At 42.0% G+C, this 24219-nt stretch overlaps 1 protein-coding gene across 2 annotated transcripts in view; it reads left to right on the forward strand.

Moving 5' to 3' along the window:
• STX2 (syntaxin 2) overlaps nucleotides 1–23715 on the forward strand; it is a 67508-nt gene extending 43793 nt beyond the window's left edge. For both annotated transcript variants that reach the window (XM_044275627.1, XM_044275628.1), the window contains exons 7-10: nucleotides 5308–5381; nucleotides 5462–5599; nucleotides 11980–12090; nucleotides 17119–23715. In XM_044275627.1, coding sequence (XP_044131562.1) covers nucleotides 5308–5381; nucleotides 5462–5599; nucleotides 11980–12090; nucleotides 17119–17196 — 401 coding nt within the window. In that variant the 3' untranslated portion in view covers nucleotides 17197–23715. The remainder of the gene's footprint in view (nucleotides 1–5307; nucleotides 5382–5461; nucleotides 5600–11979; nucleotides 12091–17118) is intronic.
• Nucleotides 23716–24219: the final 504 nt, after the last annotated feature.

The following is a 24219-nucleotide window of genomic DNA, read 5'->3' on the forward strand; positions in this document are numbered from 1 at the left end:
TGGGGAGGACCTGGCTTTAATCATTTACTTACAGTCCCTGGCTGTCAGTAATGTGAGCTTGCACGCTGCGTGCCCCATCTATCTGTTTAGACGGACCATGCATGGCAACCCTATTTTAAGCACAGGTTAAAGTAGGCAGCACAGGGGACAAAAATTTGGAATTAAGGGGTAATTGAATACACGGTGAAAAGTTGAAATAGGGCCACCAAGGTGATATTAATCACCACGATCTAATACTCCCAAAAAAAAAATATATACGACAGTTATCCTTTAGGCAAGTGCCTGCAGCGTGGCTCCTGAAACAGAAGATTAATACATTGAACAAAAATATAAACTGAACACTTTTGGTTTTGCTCCAATTTTTTATGAGCTGAACTCAAAGATCTGAAACGTTTTCTACATACACAAAAGACCCATTGCTCTCAAATATTGTTCACAGATCTGTCTAAATCTGTGTTACGGTACTTTCACACTTGCGGCAGAGTGATCCGGCAATCTGCATGCAAACGGAAAGCATTTGTAGATGGATCCGGATGCGGATCCATCTTACAAATGCATTGCAAGAACGGATCAGTCTCTCCGTTTGTCATCCAGAGAAACTGATCCGTTATATATTGCATGTGCAGACCGGGTGGACGGATCCAGCATTGCAGTATTTTGAATGTCTATCCGGCACTAATACATCTCTATGGAAAAAAAATGCCGGCTCCGACATTCAGGCAAGTGTTCAGTTTTTTTTGTCCGAAGATAAAACCACAGCATGCTGCAGTATTAGGGTACTTTCACACTAGCGATTTTTCTTTTCCGGCATAGAGTTCTGTCCTAGGGGCTCTATACCGGAAGAGAACTGATCAGTTTTATCCCCATGCATTCTGAATGGAGAGCAATCCGTTCAGGATGCATCAGGATGTCTTCAGCTCAGTCTTTTTGACTTTTCAAGATTTTTATCTCTGGCCAAACAGGCTGAACACTTGCCTGAATGCCGGATCCGGAATTTTTTTCCTTAGGAATGTATTAGTGCTGGATCCGGCATTCAAATTGCCGGATCCGGTATTCCGGTCTGCGCATCTGCAGACCTTTTAAAAATGTGACAAAAATAAATACTGGATCAGTTTTGCCGGATGACATCAGAAAAACGGATTCGGTATTGTAATGCATTTTTCTGACCAGGCATTTTTCAGTAAGGCAAAACTGCACATTTCAGAGTGGTCTTTTATTGTGGGCAGTCTAAGGCACACCTGTGCATTATTCATGCTGTATAATCAGCACCTTGATATGCCACACCTGTGAGGTGGGATGGATTATCTCGGCAGAGGAGAAGTGCTCACTAACACAGAGTTAGACAGATTTGTGTAGAAAATGTTTCAGCTCTTTGAGTTCAGCTCATGAAAAATGGGAGCAATACCAAAAGTGTTGCGTTTATATTTTTGTTCAGTGTATATACTGCTGCATGGTCCTCCGTGCTACCTCCGCAGTCTCTACCTTCTGATCCACACACTGTTTACATCCTGCAGTGCATGGTCAGATGGGCCGCTGCAGCCAATAACTGGCTTCAGTGGTGACATGCTGTTTGTGGCCACATCACTGCTGAAGCCAGTTATTTGCTGCAGCGGAGCATGTGACCTTGATGGAGGCAGTTTGGAACAGGTAAGTATGAATCTTCAGTTCCAGGAAACAGGCTCTGGGCACTTGTTTAAAAATCGTTATTACAGGAAACCCCCATTTAACAAGCACCAGTCAATGATGTAGATCCTTGTTTAAGGATCTTTTTAAAAAGCCAAATAATTGCCTGAGTGATCGGCTGCAAGAAGGCTCGACTGTTTCTGTTATTGTCAGTGCACATCCCCGAATACTACTCACTAAAGATCATTCTTATATGAATGAATGTCTGCTGGTTTGTTGGCTGCTTGCTGGGCACCTTTTCACTGGGCGGTGATTGGGAATGAGTTCTTGCAATTGTGTGACGTTCCTCTGATTATTTGCCCTTGTATAAGGCTGTGATCACACTTGCATTAGTTCTTTTCTATCTGAATTCCACTTTTTGATGACCACAAAGTGAATTAAACTATTCTATCAATTACCAGAAGGAAACCTGACATTCATTATACATAACCCATCTCAGAACTGATCCATCATATACACAAGTGGAATTATAATAAACACCAAAATGACTCACAGAAGTGAGTACCCGTGCAGAGCCGGCACGTATGGTAATACACCAAAAGAGAGGGAGATAGGGCTCGCACTCAATAATATTATGAATGTATAAATTTTATTAGTGTCTCCATATGAGACAAATCACAGTAAAAACACATAGAAAACAGTAGATGATGGAAAATGAGCACACAAAAAATGACATGGAGCACGACCAATATCTGAGATGGCAAATAAGTACAAACAATGGGTATATAAATATAGCACTATATGTGCATGTAGACCAAATGAGATATCGGAAATGCATATAATCAGGCAAAGCTATAAAGGCTAGGTAAAGGTATCATATATAATATAGCCAAAGTATACATATAAAATGACAAGTGCAAATATATCAGAGTATATAGATACCAGGAGCTAAGTAGTTCATTGTAAAGCCATGGACAAAGTACCTGTATAGTGCTCCAGCAACCCCGACGCACGTTTCACGCAAGGCTTCTTCAGGGGGAGGTGTGTGTGGAAGGGGGGGCTAATAGGGTGGTTTATATAGCCAAAAGAAATGGCTAATAGACAGAGGGCGGCTGCAAACACTTAAGGAGCAGAGCATGTGTGGCCACACAAGGAGGGGAGACGAGTGCGCTCCAAGCTGGAGCGCATCGCGTCACTTCCGGTTCCTGTCAGTGAACCGCATGGTGGAACGCATAGCGCCACTTCCGGGATTCGGCAGGAGTAGTAGGATGGAGAAAACTATGCCCTGATGCGCTACAAGAGGACCATAGGACCTAACTATAATGTGGGGGGACAGATATAGCTCATATTATAAAAGTATAGCAGAGTGTATTGAGCCAACCTGTAAAGATGAAAATATGACACGTCATATGACACAATGGAAAACGGACCCTGAGGAGACCGCATACAGCACTACAGTGTCAAGCATGTTAATGAATGAAGTATATAAAAGTATATAAATACGAAATATGTGAAATATGCATAAAAAGTATATATATGTAAAACCTACAAAATACACATAAAACATATATATATACATACATATATATACATATCCATACATACACATGTGAATACGTGTATACACACATATATTCACATGTGTATGTATGGATATGTATATATATGTATATATATATATATATATATATATATATATATATATGTTTTATGTGTATTTTGTAGGTTTTACATATATATACTTTTTATGCATATTTCACATATTTCGTATTTATATACTTTTATATACTTCATTCATTAACATGCTTGACACTGTAGTGCTGTATGCGGTCTCCTCAGGGTCCGTTTTCCATTGTGTCATATGACGTGTCATATATTTTCATCTTTACAGGTTGGCTCAATACACTCTGCTATACTTATATAATATGAGCTATATCTGTCCCCCTACATTATAGTTAGGTCCTATGGTCCTCTTGTAGCGCATCAGGGCATAGTTTTCTCCATCCTACTACTCCTGCCGAATCCCGGAAGTGGCGCTATGCGTTCCACCATGCGGTTCACTGACAGGAACCGGAAGTGACGCGATGCGCTCCAGCTTGGAGCGCACTCGTCTCCCCTCCTTGTGTGGCCACACATGCTCTGCTCCTTAACCCTGGGTTCACACCTGAGCGTTTTACAGCGCGTTCAAACGCGCTGTAAAACGCTTAAGACATGAAAACCAATGCTTCCTTATGGGAAGGGTTCACACCTGGGCGTTTTACAGCGCGTACGAACGCGCTGTAAAACGCCCGACGCTCAAACAAGTACTTGAGCTTCTTTGGGGCGTTTTGACGCGCGTTTGTGGCCATAGGACACTGCAGTCAATGACACAAACGCGCGTCAAACGCGCGTTTACTATTACTAAAAACGCGCAACAAAAACGCGCGACAAAAACGCGCGTTTGAGGAACGCTCAGGTGTGAACCCAGGGTTAGTGTTTGCAGCCGCCCTCTGTCTATTAGCCATTTCTTTTGGCTATATAAACCACCCTATTAGCCCCCCCTTCCACACACACCTCCCCCTGAAGAAGCCTTGCGTGAAACGTGCGTCGGGGTTGCTGGAGCACTATACAGGTACTTTGTCCATGGCTTTACAATGAACTACTTAGCTCCTGGTATCTATATACTCTGATATATTTGCACTTGTCATTTTATATGTATACTTTGGCTATATTATATATGATACCTTTACCTAGCCTTTATAGCTTTGCCTGATTATATGCATTTCCGATATCTCATTTGGTCTACATGCACATATAGTGCTATATTTATATACCCATTGTTTGTACTTATTTGCCATCTCAGATATTGGTCGTGCTCCATGTCATTTTTTTGTGTGCTCATTTTCCATCATCTACTGTTTTCTATGTGTTTTTACTGTGATTTGTCTCATATGGAGACACTAATAAAATTTATACATTCATAATATTACAAGTGGAATTATGCCAGCACATTAGAGGTGAAAATATATCAAATGTAATAAAGAAAAATGCACAGTTGTCCCCAGGTCACAGACGAATCACATTCCTTATAAGAAATCTGGCTCTCATGACAAATTTTCTTAAAGCAGATTTCTTATCACATTAAAGGGGATGTATCGGTCTGCTGAGCTTTTATACCCAAGGGCACCAAATAATCTAGCTAAATCAGCGAAGACAACACAGTGGATGTGGAGTCCCCTATAATTATGAGAAGAGTGCTGTCCCTGCTTCTTCCCATGCATCTACATAGCAGGCGTCAGTCATTGGCAACTGGCGGTGGGAGAGGAAGGGAAGCCCTCTGTATTGGGTGATCCAAATACATCATCTCCTCTGTATGGGGATGAATGATGGTCTTCACAGTCATTATTTGCCAGCAGCACATCCCTGTATACACAGGGCCATGTGCTGCTGACAATGAGTGTATGTGTCTCGTAAAAGATGTGATCAACTGACGAACAGCACATTTACATGGGGCAAATATTGGAAACCGGTGAAACGACGCTCATCCATTAATCCTTCACCCATGTAAAATTGCCTCTCTCATATCTGACCTCTCTGTAATAAGAGAGTATTTAGCACTAAATAAGTTTGTGGGTATTTTTTCATTTTGTTTTTAGTCATTCAGAATTTTTGCTTGTCTTTGAGTGTTAATCTTTGTTTTTCCAGCTGGAAAAACAACCACAGATGATGAACTGGAGGAGATGCTGGAGAGTGGGAACCCATCAATATTCACATCAGATGTAAGTTTCGGGACTGGGTTACAAGATCCATTCAGCAATGGTAAAAGTTACCCTTCTACAACTGATCTCTCCTGGTTTAGATTATTTTAGATTCTCAGATCACACGGCAGGCGTTAAATGAGATTGAATCAAGACACAAGGACATCATGAAGTTGGAATCAAGCATACGCGAGTTACATGACATGTTCATGGACATTGCAATGTTGGTGGAGACTCAGGTGATTTTAAACTTTTTTTTAAATACATTCTGTGCTATAGAGAAGCCGATAAGTTGCCCAAAAATTAGAGCTGGAAACTGCTTAGTACAACTCTACACCTCGTGTACTAGCTTCGGTAAATCTTCCCAAAGATCATGTGTATTTGTAAGACTTGAAGTTACACGTACTTGTATATTAGAAATATACATGTTAAAAAAAAAATTGTACAGGATATGTCATCTTTGTCCTGTATTTCTCTGTATATTTTGGAAAGAGTATAACGATCTGATTTGGATGGGATTGCTGTCAATATTAACAGTTCAAGCAACCTCTGGTTCACATTATCTGGGGAACGAACAGAATACTTACCGTATTTTTCGCCCTATAAGACGCACCGGCCTATAAGACGCACCTAGGTTTTTGAGGCGGAAAATAAGAAAAAAAATATTTTGAACCAAAAGGTGTGCTTTTGGTGGGTTTTGAACTAATTGTGGTCTGTGGATGGCACTGTTATGGGGGATCTGTGGGTGACACTTATGGGGGATCTGTGGGTGACACTTATGGGGGATCTGTGGGTGACACTTATGGGGGATCTGTGGGTGACTGTTATGGGGGATCTGTGGGTGACTGTTATGGGGGATCTGTGGGTGACTGTTATGGGGGATCTGTGGGTGACTGTTATGGGGGATCTGTGGGTGACTGTTATGGGGGATCTGTGGGTGACTGTTATGGGGGATCTGTGGGTGACTGTTATGGGGGATCTGTGGGTGACTGTTATGGGGGATCTGTGGGTGACTGTTATGGGGGATCTGTGGGTGACTGTTATGGGGGATCTGTGGGTGACTGTTATGGGGGATCTGTGGGTGACTGTTATGGGGGATCTGTGGGTGACTGTTATGGGGGATCTGTGGGTGACACTTATGGGGGATCTGTGGGTGGCTCTTATTGGGGTCTCTGTGTATGACAGTTATGGGGGGGATCTGTGGATGACACATATATAGCATCTTATGCTATGTGTCATCCACAGATCCCCTCCATAAGTGTCCCTGTAGTGAATGACCCTCAATACAGGGCTGGGGGCCGGCATCTGGCTTTATAATGACAGCGGGGCCCGTGCAGTGACTGTTTTCTACTACACGGGCCCCGCTCACTGTATAATCGTATCTCTAATAGTAAATAGTTATGTACATAATCGCATAATGAGCGGAGTACTTACAACTACAAGCGCTCGCCGAGAGTAGGGAGGAGGCAGGAGGCAGGCCGGGAGGACAGGCGCTGGCAGCGTGAGTCATACGTCATGCGCCCACGCCGCCTGCTTCATTCATAAAGTGGGCAGCGCAGGCGCGTGACGTATGACTCACACACTGCCAGCGCCCGTCCTCCCAGCCTGCCTCCTCCCTCCTCTCGGCGAGCGTTTGTAGTTGTAAGTACTCCGCTCATTATGCGATTATGTACATAACTATTTACTATTAGACATACGATTATACAGTGAGCGGGGCCCATGTAGTAGAATAGTCACTGCACGGGCCCCGCTGTCATTATAAAAGCAGACGCCGGCCCCCAGCCCCTCCTCCCTCACAGCTGATACACCCGCCGCGCGGCATCGCGGCGGGTGTATCATTGAAAATCGCAAAATAATTTGCGCGAAAATTCGCAAAATAATTTGCGCGAAAATTCGCAAAATAAGCTGCATTCGCCGTATAAGACGCACTGCTATTTTCCCCCCACTTTTGGGGGGAAAAAAGTGCGTCTTATACGGCGAAAAATACGGTATATAGTGACGTTCTTCAACTTTTTAGCTGCAGATCTACTGATTCCCAGGCTCCTCTTCTGCCATCCAAGATGGCCGCAAAGCTTTTCATAATACCTGATTGGCCAGTAATGCCCACAATCTTTGACTACCAGATGCCCAGTATGCACCAGAGAAGCGGTTTGGTGATCTTGGATGACAGTAGAGATCAGGAACTCATGGATCTGCAGATCAGCTCAACTGACAATAAGAAAAGGAGGGCACTAGATAAGTGTTTTGTTCATTCCAAAGTCAATGTGAATTTTTGTTTTCTTGAACCGGACAGTCGCTTTAGGCTACTTTTACATCAGCGTTGTGCTGTCCGGTTTTGAGATCCAGCACAGACTCTTAAAACCACTTCAGTTCAGTTTTGTCCCCATTCATTGCCAACAGAGTGCCCCAGAATGCATTCCATCCCGATTTGTTGCGTTCCCATGCCAGACAAAATCGCTGCAAGCAATGTTTTTGTGTCGGGCATGGGAAACTGAACAAGCCAGATCCGGTACCAAAAACCATATAATTAAATGGTGCCGGATCTGTGTTTTTTTTTTGGACATGATTCCGATTTCTTAATTTTCGATATAATACAATCTAATCCATTCTGAACTGAAGCAGCCGGTTGTATCATTATAACGGAAAGGCTTTGCTGTGGTTTTGAGACAGCCTGCCAGATCTCAAAACCATACAGCACAAACACAGATGTGAAAGTAGCCTTAAATGTCATGATAGACTGTGTTCACACACGTTAGGGTACTTTCACACTTGCGGCAGAGTATTCTGGCAGGCAGTTCTGGCGCCGGAACTGCCTGCTGGATCCGTCAAAACGTATGCAAACTGATGGCATTTGTAAGACTGATCAGGATCCTAATCGGTTAAAAAAAATCCTGATCAGTCAAAAAGACTGAACTGAAGACATCTAGATGCATCCTGAACGGATTGCTCTCCATTCAGAATGCATGGGGATAAAACTGATCAGTTCTTTTCCGGTATAGTGTGAAAGTACCCTTAGGGTACTATCACACTAGCGGTTTTCTTTTCTGGCATAGAGTTCCTTTACAGGGGCTCTATACCAGAAAAGAACTGATCAGGCATATCCCCATGCATTCTGAATGGAGAGTAATCCGTTCAGGATGTCTTCAGTTCAGTTGTTTTGACTGATCAGGCAAAAGAGAAAACCGCAGCATGATACGGTTTTATCTCCGGCGAAAAAAAACTGAAGACTTGCCTTAAATGCAGGATCCAGCATTTTCCCCCGTAGGAATGTATTAGTGCCGGATCCGGCATTCAAAATACTGGAATCCAGATCAGTCTCACAAATGCTCACATAAAGATCGGCGGATCCGGCTGGCAGTTCTGACAACGGAACTGCCCGCCGGATTACACTGCCGCAAGTGTTAAAGTAGCCTTAGCCCTCAGTCGCACACTTCTCTCTTCTGCAGGTTGTTGATTTTGTTTTAAGATTTGTAATTATTATGAGGTGAAGGCAAAAAATATTATAAAAAAAATAATCTAGACATATTTAGTTTTCTTACAAATACTAGAGGTTGATGGGGCTGCATAAATGAATAATAGTAAGCGTTACCAGAAAAATGGCTGCCTCGCTATAACCTTTCTTAACAAATTGTTTAATGCTCTGTTATTTGCTGCTGGTTTTATCCCCTGAAGGACAGAAATCGAGGTAAAAGATTCACATGTCATCTATCAATGTTTGCATTTTCATTCCAGCACATCCAAGTGACATAAAACATGCATTCATCTATGTTTGATGCAGTCACTGCCATTCGTATGCATGGATCACCAAGCGTCTGGGAGTTCTGGGGATTTAGAGGGGAAGCCCAATTCAGACACTTTATTTTATTCTGTCAGATAGTGCTCAAAGTTATATGGCAGAGGTGCTAAAGCTTTCCGCTATTATGACACCATGCACGAGTTACTTTGTGCTGGTATATTGGACAATAAGGGCAGGGACACATAAGAATGGTTCTATTGCCCTTCACAACAAGCACGTAATCCACTGGGATCTGCATCTAATTCAACAGGGGTCTCCGTCATCTTGGGAAGTCATGGAAATAACCAGTATAACTTCAGTGGGTACTGCGTTCAGAAAGTTTTCAGACCCTTTCACTTTTTTCACATTTTGTTATGTTGCAGTTTTGTGCTATAATGAAAAAAAAAGCTATTTTTTGCCCATCAATCTGCACCCAATACTCAATAATGACAAAGTGAAAACAGATTGTCAGAAATTTTTGCTAATGTATTAAAAAAAGAAAACCAACATTTTGCATGGACTTAAGTATTAAAACCCTTTACTCAGTACTTGGTTGATACACTTTAAGCAACAATTACAGCCTCCAGTCTTCTTGGGCGAGATGCTACAAGGTTTGCACATTTGGGGATTTTTCTGCCATTCTTCGCTGCAGATCCTCTCATCCTCTGTCAGGTTGGACAACCATTTTCATTTCACTCCAGAGATGTTTGGTTGGGTTCAAGTCGGGACTGACTGGGCCACTCGTGTGTTAACTTGTCTGTGTGCTTAGGGTCATTGTCTTGTGGGAAGGTGAACCCTTAACCCAGTCTGAGGTCCATAGCACTCTGGATCATGTTTTCATTAAAGGGATTGTTCGCTTTATTTATATTGATGACTAGGGATGAGCAATTCGTATAAAACTTCGTTCTAATACTGTATGGAGCAGAAGCTCCGTACAGTATTAGAATGTATTGGCTCCGATGAGCCGAAGTTATTGCTTCGCGAAGTCTCACGAGACTTTGCAATAACTTCCTAAATTAATTTGTACTGTAAAAAACTATTTCCCAAACTCTGGTTCGGTTCCAAGGTACCACTTGGAACCGAAGTCGCGAGACTTCGCAAAGTAATAACTTCGGCTCATCGGAGCCAATACATTCTGATACTGTACGGAGCTCTTGCTCCATACAGTATTAGAACAAAGTTTTATGCAAATCGACTTCGGATGTTTAATCCGAAGTCTATTTACTCATCCCTATTGATGACCTATCCTCTGGTTAGGTCATCATTATCAGATCTGATAGTTGACATAGGCCCTGGAAGGGCTGAAACGCATCCTATGTAACAACAGATGTTGTGAAATAAAAGCATATTGAAAAAAGTGAGTGGCGGCATTATCCACTCTTAATCAATATCCGATCGGCAGGGGGCTGTCTCCCGACGTCCCAGCCAGCTGTTTAAAGAGAAAGCAGCACTCGTATGAGCACTGCCTTTACTTCCCATGGAAGGTAATGGGATAGCTTAGGAGTAATTACACCTGCTCACTGCTGTCGTTGCAATGGCGAGCAGGTTGACGGTGCTTACACGAACGCTGCGTTCTATTCAAATAGCTGATCAGGGGAGGTGCTGGGGCCAATCTGAAATTGATGACCTATCCTAAGGATGATACTTAGAATTGAGCCCAAAATTTCAGTTTTCGTCAGACCGAACAATCTTGTTTCTTACAGTCTGGGAGTCCTGTAGGTGCTTTTTTTTTAAAAAACTCCTGATGGACTTTCATGTGTCTTACTGAGGATAGGTTTCTTTCTATCCAATGTGCCATAAAGTCCAGATTGATGGGAGTGCTGCAGTGAAGGTTGACATTCTGGAAGTTTCTCCCATCTGCACACCTTTAGAGCTCAGTCAGAGTGACCATTGGTTTCTCTTACCAAAGCTGTTTTCCCTTAATTAATTAGTTTGGTGGGGCGGCCAGCTCTAAGAAGAGTCGGGGGTATTCCAAACTCCTTCCATTTAAGATTTATGTAAGCCACTGTGTTCTTGAGAAATCTGTGCCACAGAAAGTGTCTCTGAGCTCTACAGGCAGTTCTTCCCCTCTCATTGCTTGGTTTTGGTTCTGATATGCATTGATAGCTGCAAGATCTTATATAAACATGTCTTGCTAAATTATGTCCAATCAAATGACTTTCACATGTGGACTCCAATTAAAGTGTAGAAACATCTCAAAGATCAAGAGAAATGGGAGACCCCAGAGCTAAATTTCAAGGGTTGGTTGTGGCCATCTAAAAAATTTTTTAGTTTTTCCTATTGAATAAATGAGCAGCAATGTCTTCTGTTCTCACTTTCTCATTATGGGGTATTGAGTCCAGACTGATTGGGAAAACGTAATATTTTTATTTATTTTTTTAAGCACAAGGCCACAACATAACCTTTACAGAGGTGACGAGGCTTCTTCAGCACTAGTCTACCTCAGGACGTGGCCAGTCACAGCAGGAACAGTGGACATTTATAGAAATAAATAAATGATTTCCTAGAACTAAATAACATTAATGCTTATAGAAATGTGTAGGAGTAAAGTTCTCACTCTGCTTCCCTTAATTCCCCACAATATAGTTGCACAATATAGGAAAAAGCACCGGCCTCTGTGGCCTGCGCAGAGTCCAGCATTTTTTTCATAAATGATGCTGGATTGCAGGGTCGTCATAACCATGGAGCAGTGTATAATGTAATGGAAAAATGAATCCAGCCAGCAAAGGAGGCAATATGGACATTAACTTTCTCTACATGATGAATGCCACTTGCTGAAGTGACACAACCCCTTTAATGGGAAGAGGTTACAGTTTTCTGTAACTTTGAACTCTCTTGTCACAGGGCGAAATGATAAACAATATTGAGAAGAATGTGGAAAATGCTGTTGATTACATTGAACATGCCAAAGAAGAAACCAAGAAGGCTGTGAAATATCAGAGCAAATCGCGCAGGGTAAGTTCATAAATGTATTTTGAAGAACGCTGGACCTTTCTTCACCAATAGCCACTAATCCGATTGCATTGCTCTGAGGCTCCTTGATGAGAAGCAGCACACTTGCATACCTTCGCTGAGCTGTAGTAACCTTTGTATTAATTCACCTTTTTTTATGCTTGCAGAAAAAATGGATCATTGCTATTTTAGTGTTGGTGGCGATTGGCATAATTGCCTTGATCGTAGGTTTAACAGTTGGCCTCAGGTGAACCCTTGGTTGCCTTTGTAATTCAGCCTCTGCCCATGAGGCAGTAAGTAACCCATTTCTTTTCTTTTTTGTGTTCTCTTATTATACCATCAACCTGGAAATGCATAATATAGGATTGGTGGCGCAGTGCTTGCCAAACTGGTTTACTTTCACGTCAGCATTTTTGGTTTTAAGATCCAGCAGAAGATCTCAAAACCGGGCCAAAACAGTTCAGTTGTGTCCCCATTCATTATCAATGGGGACAAATCTGATCAGTATCCACCAGTTCCGTTTTGTGACCGGACACAAAATCTTAGCAAGCTGCTGTTTTGTCTCCGGTCTGCAAAACTGAACAAACCAGATCCGGCATCAAAATCCATGTAAATCAATTGTGGCCGATCCGGTATTTTCATTACAGAAAAATCCGGCACCCATTGACTTACAATGATTTTAATGCCGGATCTGGCTTGTTCAGTTTCTATTTAATACAACCGGATTCGAACAAAACAGATGTATTAAATGAAACAGAAGTGTTTTATCCAGGTCTTGAGATACTCTGCCGGATCTCAAAACCAGAATAAACAACGCTGATGGGAAAGTAGCCTTATTTAAAGGGGTGTCCTTATGGATACATTCTGTAATTGGGTGATGTTTTTCGTAAAGCAGGTTGATTGTATAAGTGAACATTCCAGGTGTAGAGCACGCTTGTACACAATGGCTTGGGACAAACTTGTGCACATCCTTCTGGTTACAGCCTCACAGTTGGTCGGTGTCTGTCTTTCAGAAACCACACTTGTCTATGTCACATCAATATGACACGGGAAATTCCCTCTTTGGTGATCTAAGATGATAAAAGAATGCTAAAGGCGCGTTTAGACAAGCAGATAATTGTTACATTTTCGAACGCTAACGTTATTGGATGTTAATCATGTAAATGTATGTAGCGACTGAACGCCTATACTAAAACGCTCATTTCACACTTGTAATATAAATGATCGTGTGACATTTTGACAATGTGAACGATGTAAAAACAGGCGTGTTTTATGTAAATCGTTGCTGCTGTCTAAATCCTCAACTAAGCAAGTAAACCATTCCACACCGCCAGATTTGTACATGATAATCTTTGCATGAAAATGCTTATGTCACTGGCTTTAATTTTGCTAAATGTGATTGTGTCGTTAATCAGCTGAATAATTATTTACCTGTACATCTAAATTCACCTTTAAGGCGCATTTGTACTGTGGATCTTGAGGTAGATACTTTGCAGATTTTCAACGTGGATCTGGTAGGTTTTCTGCAGCAAAATACATCCTTTGTAGATTTACCCCTAAGGGCTCATGCACACGACTGTTGGATGCTTTGCGGTCTGTATATTGCAGATCCGTAAAACACTGATACAGGCCGTGTGCATTCCATATTTTGTGGAACGAAACAGCTGGCCCCTGATAGAACAGTACTATCCTTGTCCGTATTGCGGACAATAATAGGACATGTTCTATTTTTTATTTTTATTTTTTTTGCGGAACGGACATACGGAAGCGGAATGAATAAAGTAATTTCAGTTTTTTTATTTTTCTGCGGCCTCATTGAAGTGAAGGGTCCTGTATATAGACTGGAAGAAAAAACAAAACTGAACGAACGCAAAAAACAACATTCGTTTGCATGAGCCCTAAGGCTGATTGACACATACTCTGTCCAGGAAACAGTCCATCTGTCAGCTGCTCCTCTGCCCTGACTGCATTATAGTGTTTTCTGATACAGTTGGGTCCTATCTGATCACGGGTCTAGTGTTGGAAGTACAGTAAATTAGACCAGCAATCAGATATGAACTGACAATCATAAGACACTACCATACAGTAAGTTCTGGTCAGGAGAGCCTTGGTCGCTCTGGGCCAGGCGGCCGTCTCATGGACCACGTTTTCCAGACCAAGCTTGCTCGTGTGAATCACTCTTAAAGGCAACCTGTCACCATGAAAATGCAATGTAAGCTACAGACACCATGTTAGAGCAGAAGGAGCTGAGCAGATTGATATATAGTTGTAGTTCTATTTTATACATTTATATTCCTGCTCATTCTGGCCTTTGAAGTCAAGGAGTCAATCCTATACGTGATTAAAACGAATAAATTACAAGTTTGACGGAATCTTTTACCACAAAACTATATATTAATCTGCTCAGCGCCTCCTGCTCTGTAATATGCTGATTGCAACTCAGACACCACATTCAATGTGACCGAATCGCAGCTTTTTGATGGTCTGCTTTTTCAGTTGCTTATGGTCAGATTTCATTTCAGTGATCTGATTGCCCTTTTAGTAGCAAACAAGCTGTGAAACTGAACATTTAGGGGCAGATTTTCTAAATCTATAGCTGGTGTAAACTTCGACAGTCTAGCCCCGCAGCACATTTATTACAGTGTCTCATGCTGGTGATTCATCTGGTACACGGACACTTTTGTCTCACCCTGTACCAACTATTGGTTGGCTTAGGTAGAGACAGAATTCTACACCAGAATTGTGGCACAAATTTAGGAGCAAAACCTTAGGCCATTTCCTTTATCCACAAAGCCTTGCCCCCTTTTCCAAGTGGGTGCCAAAAATTGGAGAAACCCTAGTTTCACCAATTTGCTCCACTTTTTGGACAGATTCTAGGCACACATTAGTAAATCGGGGGCCTTAACCCCTTTGCAACCTCCGCTTTATATGTATGGTGGAAGTTGTGCAGCAGGTGCCATAGCCGCTGGCTTTCTTCTTTTTCACACAGTAGAGACCCGCGGCACATGTATGCAGTCAGCCGGCAAATGTGACCACTGGTGACAGATTCCCTTTAGACCTCTTTCACACGGGTGTCCCGGATTTTCTCCGGCTGCATCACGTGTGCATTGCGGTAAACGGGTGCAATGCGTTTTACGCACACGTGATAAAAAACTGAATGTGGTACCCAGACCTGAACCCGGACTTCTTCACTGAAGTTCAGGTTTGGGTTCGGTGTTCTGTAGATTTTATTATTTTCTATTATAATATGGTTATAAGGGAAAATAATAGCATTCTTAATACTGAATGCTTACTAAAATGTGGCTTTAGGGGTCAAAAAAATTAACTCCACTATATTGCGCAGCCGGCATCGTCTTTTTTTTTTTCTTCTTCTTTCAGGACCTGCCAAAGGACGTTTTGAAGACGTAATTGCGCTCACCACCTGGTGAGCACGGTGACGTTGGCACAGGTCCTGCTGTATGAAGATAGAAATCATCAAAGGTCCTTTTGCAGGTCCTGAAAGAAGAATATAAAAGACGATGCCGGCTGCGCGATCAAGTGGATAGGGTGAGTTATTTTTTTATTTTTACTTTTTAATCCCCTCAACATCGACATCTTAGTAAGCATCCTGTATTAAGAATGCTATTTTCCCTTATAACCATGTTATAAGGGAAAATAATAAAGTGAATTTACTTTAATGGGGTCTGGGGTTGCTAATCCCTGTCATCTCCTAGCAATCATGCGTGAAAATCGCACCGCATCCGCACTTGCTTGTGGATGCTTGTGATTTTCATGCAGCCCCATTCATTTCTATGGGGCCTGCTTATCGAGAAAACACAGAATATCAAACATGCTGCGATTTTCACACAACGCACAGGTGATGCGTGAAAATCAACGCTCCTCTGAACAGCCCCATTGAAGTGAATGGGTTCGGATTCAGTGCGGGTGCAATGCTTTCACCTCCTGCATTGCACCCGTGCAGAATTTTCGCCCATGTGAAAGGGGCCTTAGTGTCATATACATATACAGGGCTGAGACCTTTTATATTTCTAAACACTAGTCAGTGCAGTGACATGCCGTCCTTGGGTTCCCACCACTGCGATGTGTCCCCCAACCACTGCTGGCCAGAGTGGACATTTTGTCTGAAGTGATATTCCATGGCACCAAGTGGCCACCACAGTTATGTGGACATCTTTATAGAGTATACGTCATTGCATCACAGCGGTGGGAAACCATGGAGTCTCAGTGGACCGAAGCAGAAACTGGAAGCTAAGTACTGTCTATTACAGGTTTTTTTTTCATTAAGGAAAACTACTTTCCTTGCTGTAAAATCCCTACCCCCATAGCCACGATAATGCACATTTTTTACCTGGTTTCCAAAACCCCTGGTTTTATCTAGTTTTCTTGATCAAATGGACTGCTTTTAAGTATAGCTTCAGCCTAACACAAACATATGTACACATGGACTGGAGAGCATGCTGCATATTCCTGTAATGCTGCCAAGGATTGCCTGCAGACGTTCAGCCGGTTTTACCTATTAACCTGGGGGAAAAAGGCTCTCCAGTAAATGAAAGCTTCAATGAAAATTTATTTTTTATGTTTAGAAATATTTAAATTCAGTGTGTTACCAGGTTTGTGCTGTGCTATGGGAGGGCAGCATAAAACGGTGATGGAGCAGGGTCTCTTACCTTTTTTGTTTTAGTCCCAGAATCATTGGGGCGCAGGACCTTTTGTTAAAAAATTCATGAGCAGCGGCTCCACTTGCTTGTGGATAATTTACCGCTTTCATTTTATACTGTGTCTAGCTGGGAGCTCATAAATACTCTCTCTCTTCCCCCCCCCCCCCCCCCCCCCCCCCCAAAAAAAAAGGAAGTGACTCTGCATTTGAATCGGGGCCTCTGTCACCATTGTACGCTGCCCTCAGCCACCATTGTACGCTGCCCTCAGCCACCATTGTACGCTGCCCTCAGCACAGATTCCCTTTAATGACAATGTAATGTAGGCATTTCCAGATTCCCTTGTGTGCTAAATGTATTTATTTTTCCCTTTCAGAAAATGATCTTCATCATCATCTGTGTAGTCATCTTGCTGCTAATTCTTGCAATCATCCTGGGTACAACTTTGTCATAATGATTCCACCAAGAGAAGCATCTGCCAGACCATCTCGTCGTGCCAGCCTTGTGCCCCTTATTTAGGTACTTGGTGGCCGCAGTGACAAAACACCTGGTGGTTTTCTTTGTATAGGTCCTTCTCTACAAAGCAGGAGTGGGGTAAACGGCCGAAGACTAAAACGCTAGCTTTTTATCATGAGAGAAGTGAAGTACAGGGTCATCTGTATAAAATCTTAGCAGGATATACTCACCAGTTCACATAACAAAGAAATTTTTAGGTTAATATATTTTTGTCATTCTATGTATATTTATTTAGATCTAAGGCTGTGTTCACATCTGAATTAGGTCTTCCACTTTCCTGTTCCTTTATACAAACAGAAAAATGGAATTCAAGCCGTGATAGATCTGTGGCACTGAGGACACCAGTGGCGCCCAGCGGATTCCATTGACTTAGAATGAGGTCTATCGGGTTCTGTCACTGAGTCCGTTGCCGTGCCAGAAATAAACAGCACTGTCAGATGTAACAGAATTGGCACCATAGCGGTTGTGAACTCAGCCTAGCGGCATTATTGTAATCATGTTATGGTTTGTTCTTTACAGTCCATTGCAACTGCAAACCTCAAATGCTGCTGTACCCAGTGTTAATTTTGTATATTGCACATTACTGTATTTTAGGGAATAATTATGGGGTTATTTGTCCTCCCAAACTTATTTTTTTTTATTTTTTTTTGTGGACTTTAAATTTTAGCATGACATTGCATACATGAGTAATTTTAGTTTTTTGCCCCCTCTGGAACACATTTCAGTCCATTAATACCACGTCTGCACTTCTCAGTGGTGTCTGTTCCTATTGTTTGCCTGTGATTCACTTAAAGTGATTGTGATGAGTTTTAACGCTTTGGGATAACTATATGGTAACAGGTCCTGTTCCCGTCTGAATGGAAAGGCAGGTCACACATTCCCGCTGACTCTTCTTTCATCTGTATGGTGCTGACAGAGACTGAAGTGCCATACTCGACGTCTCTTCGATGGTCCTATACAGAATGAATGGAGCAGCAGCGCTGTTGGGCGACCTTTCATTCCGTTTGTGATTTGGTGGGGGTCTCGGATCAGATAGGTATCCCCTATCTTGTGGATAACTTTAAAACTTGGCACAATCTCTTTAAAGTTGTTCTGCACATTAGATAAATGTCGACTAACTCATGCTTATGGAGTGTCTCGACTATCCTCTTCTGTCTCATGTCGGGGGGGGAAGGTAGGATTGGACATGTTGAATTAAACCACGGCCAGGTAGATCTAGCAACTGCTTTTTCTCCTCTCACCAGTGAAAGAAAAAAGTTTATCGTGGAGTTGGGAAGAATAGGCATTCGGCTAACATATGGCCGGCTTTAGAGCTTTATCATTTTCTATTTTAACATATAGTGTTAACGTATTTTGCGTACTTTTCCTGCTGTAAGCACATTGTGCCTGCTTTGTTTTCATATATTATTTTGCAGCCAAAAGGCTTCCATGAGAAGAAAAATAGCTGTAAAAGGAAATTAGTTGTTCCACCAACCACTACAGTGCCTTGCGTTGGCTCATGGGCCTGTCACTGGTTTGTCACCTACAATTATTGTTAAAATAGACCTCTTTTAGGATAACACTACTGTCTTCTAGTGCAAGCTATCAAGTACATTCAGTTATATGTTGGGGGGACAGTCTCCCAGTATCTGCTGGGACATGGACAAGACAGGTTGGATTTATTAGTGTGATCTTATTGTATTGGCTCCAGCTACTAATGAAATAGCATGAACGCCTAGCCAGAGTGCACAGTGTCTGTCCCGTGCTGTAGTGACCGTGTGGCATCAGAGACTATACCGTAGTTTATCTACCATTTTGTGTTCCAGCAATGTAAACTCTACTGCATCATGCAACGACTCTTGTCCGTGTATATTATGTAACTTTCCATGGACATTACGTAGAAGTTTGGGTCTGTGACATAACATGGGAAAATTAGCATCTACACTATCAAAGTTAAAGGGGTTGTCTCATCTCTCCGTTACTAAGGCGGGATGCGACACAGTTCTGACCACCTCCAGGCTGGGAAACTGCACAGAAATGCCATAGCTTGTTGTGCTATGTACCTCCCATGCACGCCAATGAGATCTTCTGTTTCCCTGACAGGTGGTGGTTGGAACGGTGTCTCATCTTGCCTTAGTAATGGCGAGATGAGACATCCCTCTTAAAATATTGTAAAACAAGCTGTCACTTTTCCTCAGTATGGCAGCAAGCAGTTCAACTAGCGGTGTATATTCACCTCCTCACCTTCCTTATTGTATTGTGCAATAGAGACAGAACTTGGATCTGTAGATGTTGAAGATGAGCCATAATGGCAGACGTGCAAATGGGCCTAACATTAATGCCCTTTACGCTTGATAGTATATATGAAAGGGCAGATTTATCAGTATTGTGTCTGGGACCAGTTTTCATTAAAGAAGTTTTCCAGTGTCTAGATATTGATGACCTGTCGTCCAAATCAGTCATCAGTATCAGTTTGGTAGGGTTCGAACACCAGACACGCCCACGATCAGCAGTTTTCTGGCTGCTGACTCCACTGGACACAACACACTGTATGCAGCTGGAAGTAGGAAGCTCTGTCCATTGTGTTGTCTCCAAATTTTGAGTAAGGTTATTTCCCCCCCCTGCGCGCGATAAGCTGTATGGGGAGACAGTGCGCATGCGCCGTCTGCATTCTCTTATCCGGACCACTGCTGCTGTCTATGGTCTTTGCCATAGACAGCAGTGAACATGAGAGATGTACAGTCTCCCCGTACAGCTGGAGGGGGTTGTCGGGTCAGGACCCCCATCAATCTGATATTGATGACCTATAGTAAAAGTCAATATAGTAAAAGTCATCAATAGTAAAAGCCATCAATAGTAAAAGCCCAGGACAACCCCTTTAATTAAACGTGTTTTAATGGTAAAAAACAAAACACATAACTGCATCAAAAACTGTGAAAAAAGACATCTATATTTTTCTGATACAGTTTCCACTATACCTGCACTGGCAATATACGCTTACGGTATGTGAGGTTACAGGCAGTTAGGTTACCTTCAAGTGTTCCACAGATGCAAAGGAGACGTAGGTAATTTTGAAGAGAAAGCAGCGCTTGCTTCAAATAGCTGTGTCGGCCAATGGGCTCATACATTTGAAGATGCCCCTTGGAGGCTTCAGTTGTTTGATAAATATGGTGGTAGTCTCCTGAGATGGTTTCAGGACCCTTTAGGATGGTTTCCATTTTTATGGTCAAGACATATTGATAAATCTGCTCTGAGTTTAACAATATCTATCTTTTATTTGTAGCAACATTTAGGGATTTTTTTATTATTAAATATGTCATAGGATTATTTTTTCTTTTTATAATGCACATTTGATATTATGTAAAATAACTATTATTTGTTAAGCTTTATTTGATATGAAATGAAGTGAGGTTAAATACTGCAGTGCAGATGTACCTGGAATTGACCGGTTACCCCTTTGAACCGTTATGATATTTCCTTGGGTCAGCTGTGTGGTTTGCACCTTTAAGCACTGCCTTTCTTGGGGTAGGTTCACATGTGGTGCATATGCTGTGGATTGTCTGTCACAGATTTGCATGGAAAATCCACAGCATATTACATCACCAAGAAAGTGATTTTACAAAATCTCATCTATAAGCTGCAGAAAAAAAATTAGCAACCTGACCTGTGGTGTGGATTTTAAATCCACAGCGAGTCTGTTTACGCTGTGGATTTCGCCGTGAAATCTGCCCCATATCTGCAGTATTTTTATGGTATGACTTCAGCAGCAAACTTTGCATTAGGGCCCATTCACACGACCGTATATATTTGTGTCCGCATCCGTTCCACTATTTTGCGGAACAGATGCTGTCCCATTAATTTTAACAGGGCCGCAAAAGATGCAGACTGCACACTGTGTTGTGCGCTTCCGCACTTCCTTTCTGTGGCCCCGCAAAAAAAGAAGTCTTGTTCTAGGCCGCAATTGTAGAAAAGAGGCATTTCCGTCATAGGGCTGGCTGTGCCATTCCGCAAAATGCGTAACGCACGCGGCCGGTATTAATGCTTTGCATATCCGCAAAAATGGATATGGTCGTCTGAATGAGCCCTCAGTATGTGAATTTTTCTGCGGCAGAATTCCAGCAGAGAGCGGACCCATCCCATGTGTACCTACTCTAAAACATTTCAAAGGTGCGTAAACTGCAGTTTTCATTTTTTTTTCCTTTTTTATGTAAAGTTTTTCTAAAATTCAGTGATATCTTTAAATGTGAACATTTACAATCCTGTTTTAATTAAGGGTTATTCCATTATTGAATTAAATTGACATATCCAATCCAATCATGGATGACGATCATTTTATCTGGTCTCCTAGGTAATATGGGTTTACTGCATTATTAACAGTGGAAACATGGGTGCTTTTAACACTATATCACTATGCCAAAATGTTTATTAATAACCTTATCATGGTATCACTAATATCAATGAACATGTATGTGTAAGCTGTTTGGTAGGTTATTGTGCCTTGCGTACCACTGAAGTGCACATGTAATGCATCTTATCTCACATATACAGTAAGCCTTAGAACACTTCCTATAGCATTCACACTAAGGAATGTACGCCAGAAAACTTCTATTCCACTGGCCTCAGAGTTTTAGTTCCCATGCATGAATTGGGTGAGAAAGTTGTTTTTCTGTTTAATACAACAGACCCCTCTTTTTATAGGGAACCTGTAACCAGTCTGCAGGCGGCATGTTATAGCGCAGAAGGAGCTGCGCAGATTGGTGTTTATAATTAGTGTTGAGTGAAGCAAGCTTCAGATGCTTCATCCGAAGTTGCTTCATGCTTAACTTTGGAATAATACTGTACGGAGATTAGTCTCAGTACAGTATTAGAATGTATGGGCTCCGATGAGCCGAAGTTATTCACAAAGTCGCGCCTGACTTCGTTGAATAAATTCAAGTGGAAACCACTGTAAAACTTGAACAAAGTTTGGTTTCAAGTTTTAAAGTGGTTTTACTTTAAAGTGGTCTAACTTCGGCTCATCAGAGCCCATACATTTGAAGACTGTATGGAGACGAATCTCTGTACAACTTGCTTAGAATGATGGTACGCCCAGAATGATCAGGGTTTTAGATGAATAAAATGTGAGTAAGACAGCGTTCACACTGCATTTGAGCCAATTGCTGGACTTTCCATTGGGGGTGAACATTTGCATACCTGACTATTCAGTTCAATGTGAGGAAGTCCATTGGATGAATCTTTTTGATTGGTTTCTGTTCGCTTGTGTCTTTTTTGTGGTGTGGTAGACTACTCTAATTTGTCCTCCAAAAAGGATGGACGTACAAAAGTCAATCCTCATTGAAGTGAATGGATCCATCACGGCACACATGTTAATACCTTTGTCGGGGATTCAGATTTATACTCCTAATGGAAAGCAGAGTGGGGGGCTAAAAATTTTAACAATGCTGCCGGCGGGTAGGAATGGACATGTACAATGTAACAGGCTCCCTTTCCATTACTGAATTATTCTAAATGACATTCCAAGGTAATACACTATTGTGCATTCACAGAGGAGTAGTCACCTCAGGTTTGGGTCGGGTAACTTTCTTTTCAGCACTAACATAGCAACCAATCACTGCGCAGCTTTCATTTCACATAGGGCACTTGAAAAACAAAAGCTGTGCTGTGATTGGTTGCTGTGGGCAAGGAAGACAGTTTTTTTTAGTTTTTTCTTTGATACAGTTTCATGAATCTATCTAAGAGTTTCCACTTTGAAAGAATTTTAAATGTGTTGTCTCATGAAGACAGCTTATCCTCAATTTCACAGGATGGGTTATAAGATCTGATTGCTGGGACCCCTGCTGATCACGAGAACGAGGGCCGTTCTCCCATGTCGGAGTAGAGCAGCGTCCACACGTGCACATTTAGCTCTGTGGGGCTGCCAAATATAGTCAAGTAGTCGGCTATCTCCGTCATTCCTGGGGATTGGTGGACACGCGTGTGTCTGACACTCCATTCAAACAAGGAGCAGAGGGGTCCCAGAGGGTGGGCTCCCACTAAACAGACACCTATCCTCCATCCTTTGGATAGAGGCTAAGTTGTCTTCATGCTTTAATGCGCTGGTTTCAGGTCCAAACCATTAACATTGCATTGTCATTTCAGCAGCTCCTTTTAGTGTATATACCTATTATAGATTTTACTCCTTTATTTTATAGTTGCTTATTTGAGAACAAGTGGCCCTTTTGTGTACATAGATTGGTAGGTCTATTTGTAAAGGGCTGGTGTCATAATGGCGAATTCCTCGGATTCATGTGTAATTGATTCCTTTATTTCCTGTCCTGGCTGTATTTTGCAGCAGCGCCATGTTTTAGAAGATTGTACACATTTAGAACGGCCTAATTCTGTGAAATGTGATGCTTTGTAAACTGAGTTTTAGGGGATTAATTCAATTTGATTTATGTACTAATACATTTTCCTAATAAAAATGCACTTTACTTGCAAACAAAGCGTGGTTTTCTTTCCTGAAAAGTAAATTGACAACGGATAAAATTATTGATTCATGAGACCTTCTTCTCCAAGTATACCTACAGGATCTATTTAGCACTTTAAATCTAAAGGAATAATGTTTTGTCCTCACAGGATGGCAATTCTGCATTTTTTTTTCCGTCCAGATTTGTCGACAGAAAATCCACTATACGGAATACAGTAGCAGGGAAGAGGATGAGATGTTAACAAATCTCATCCACATGCTACAAAAATTTACCTGTGGGGCATGTGAATTTATACTGCAAACTTTTTTTTTTTTTTTTTTGCAGAGTTCATTCAATAGGGAAGTCAAAGGGAGTCATTTATCAAAGACTGGCTTTTATAGCCCCTGCAATGTGAAGGAGGCGCAGGCCTCGTCATAAATTAGGCCCATCTTCTGGCAGTCCTTACACCTGGAGTGAAAACTACGCCAGTTTCTGAGTCGTTTTCACGCCTCTTTTCCATTTCATTCTCCTTGCTG

This window comes from Bufo gargarizans, chromosome 1, assembly GCF_014858855.1.
Source record: "Bufo gargarizans isolate SCDJY-AF-19 chromosome 1, ASM1485885v1, whole genome shotgun sequence".
Classification (NCBI taxonomy): Eukaryota; Metazoa; Chordata; class Amphibia; order Anura; family Bufonidae; genus Bufo; species Bufo gargarizans.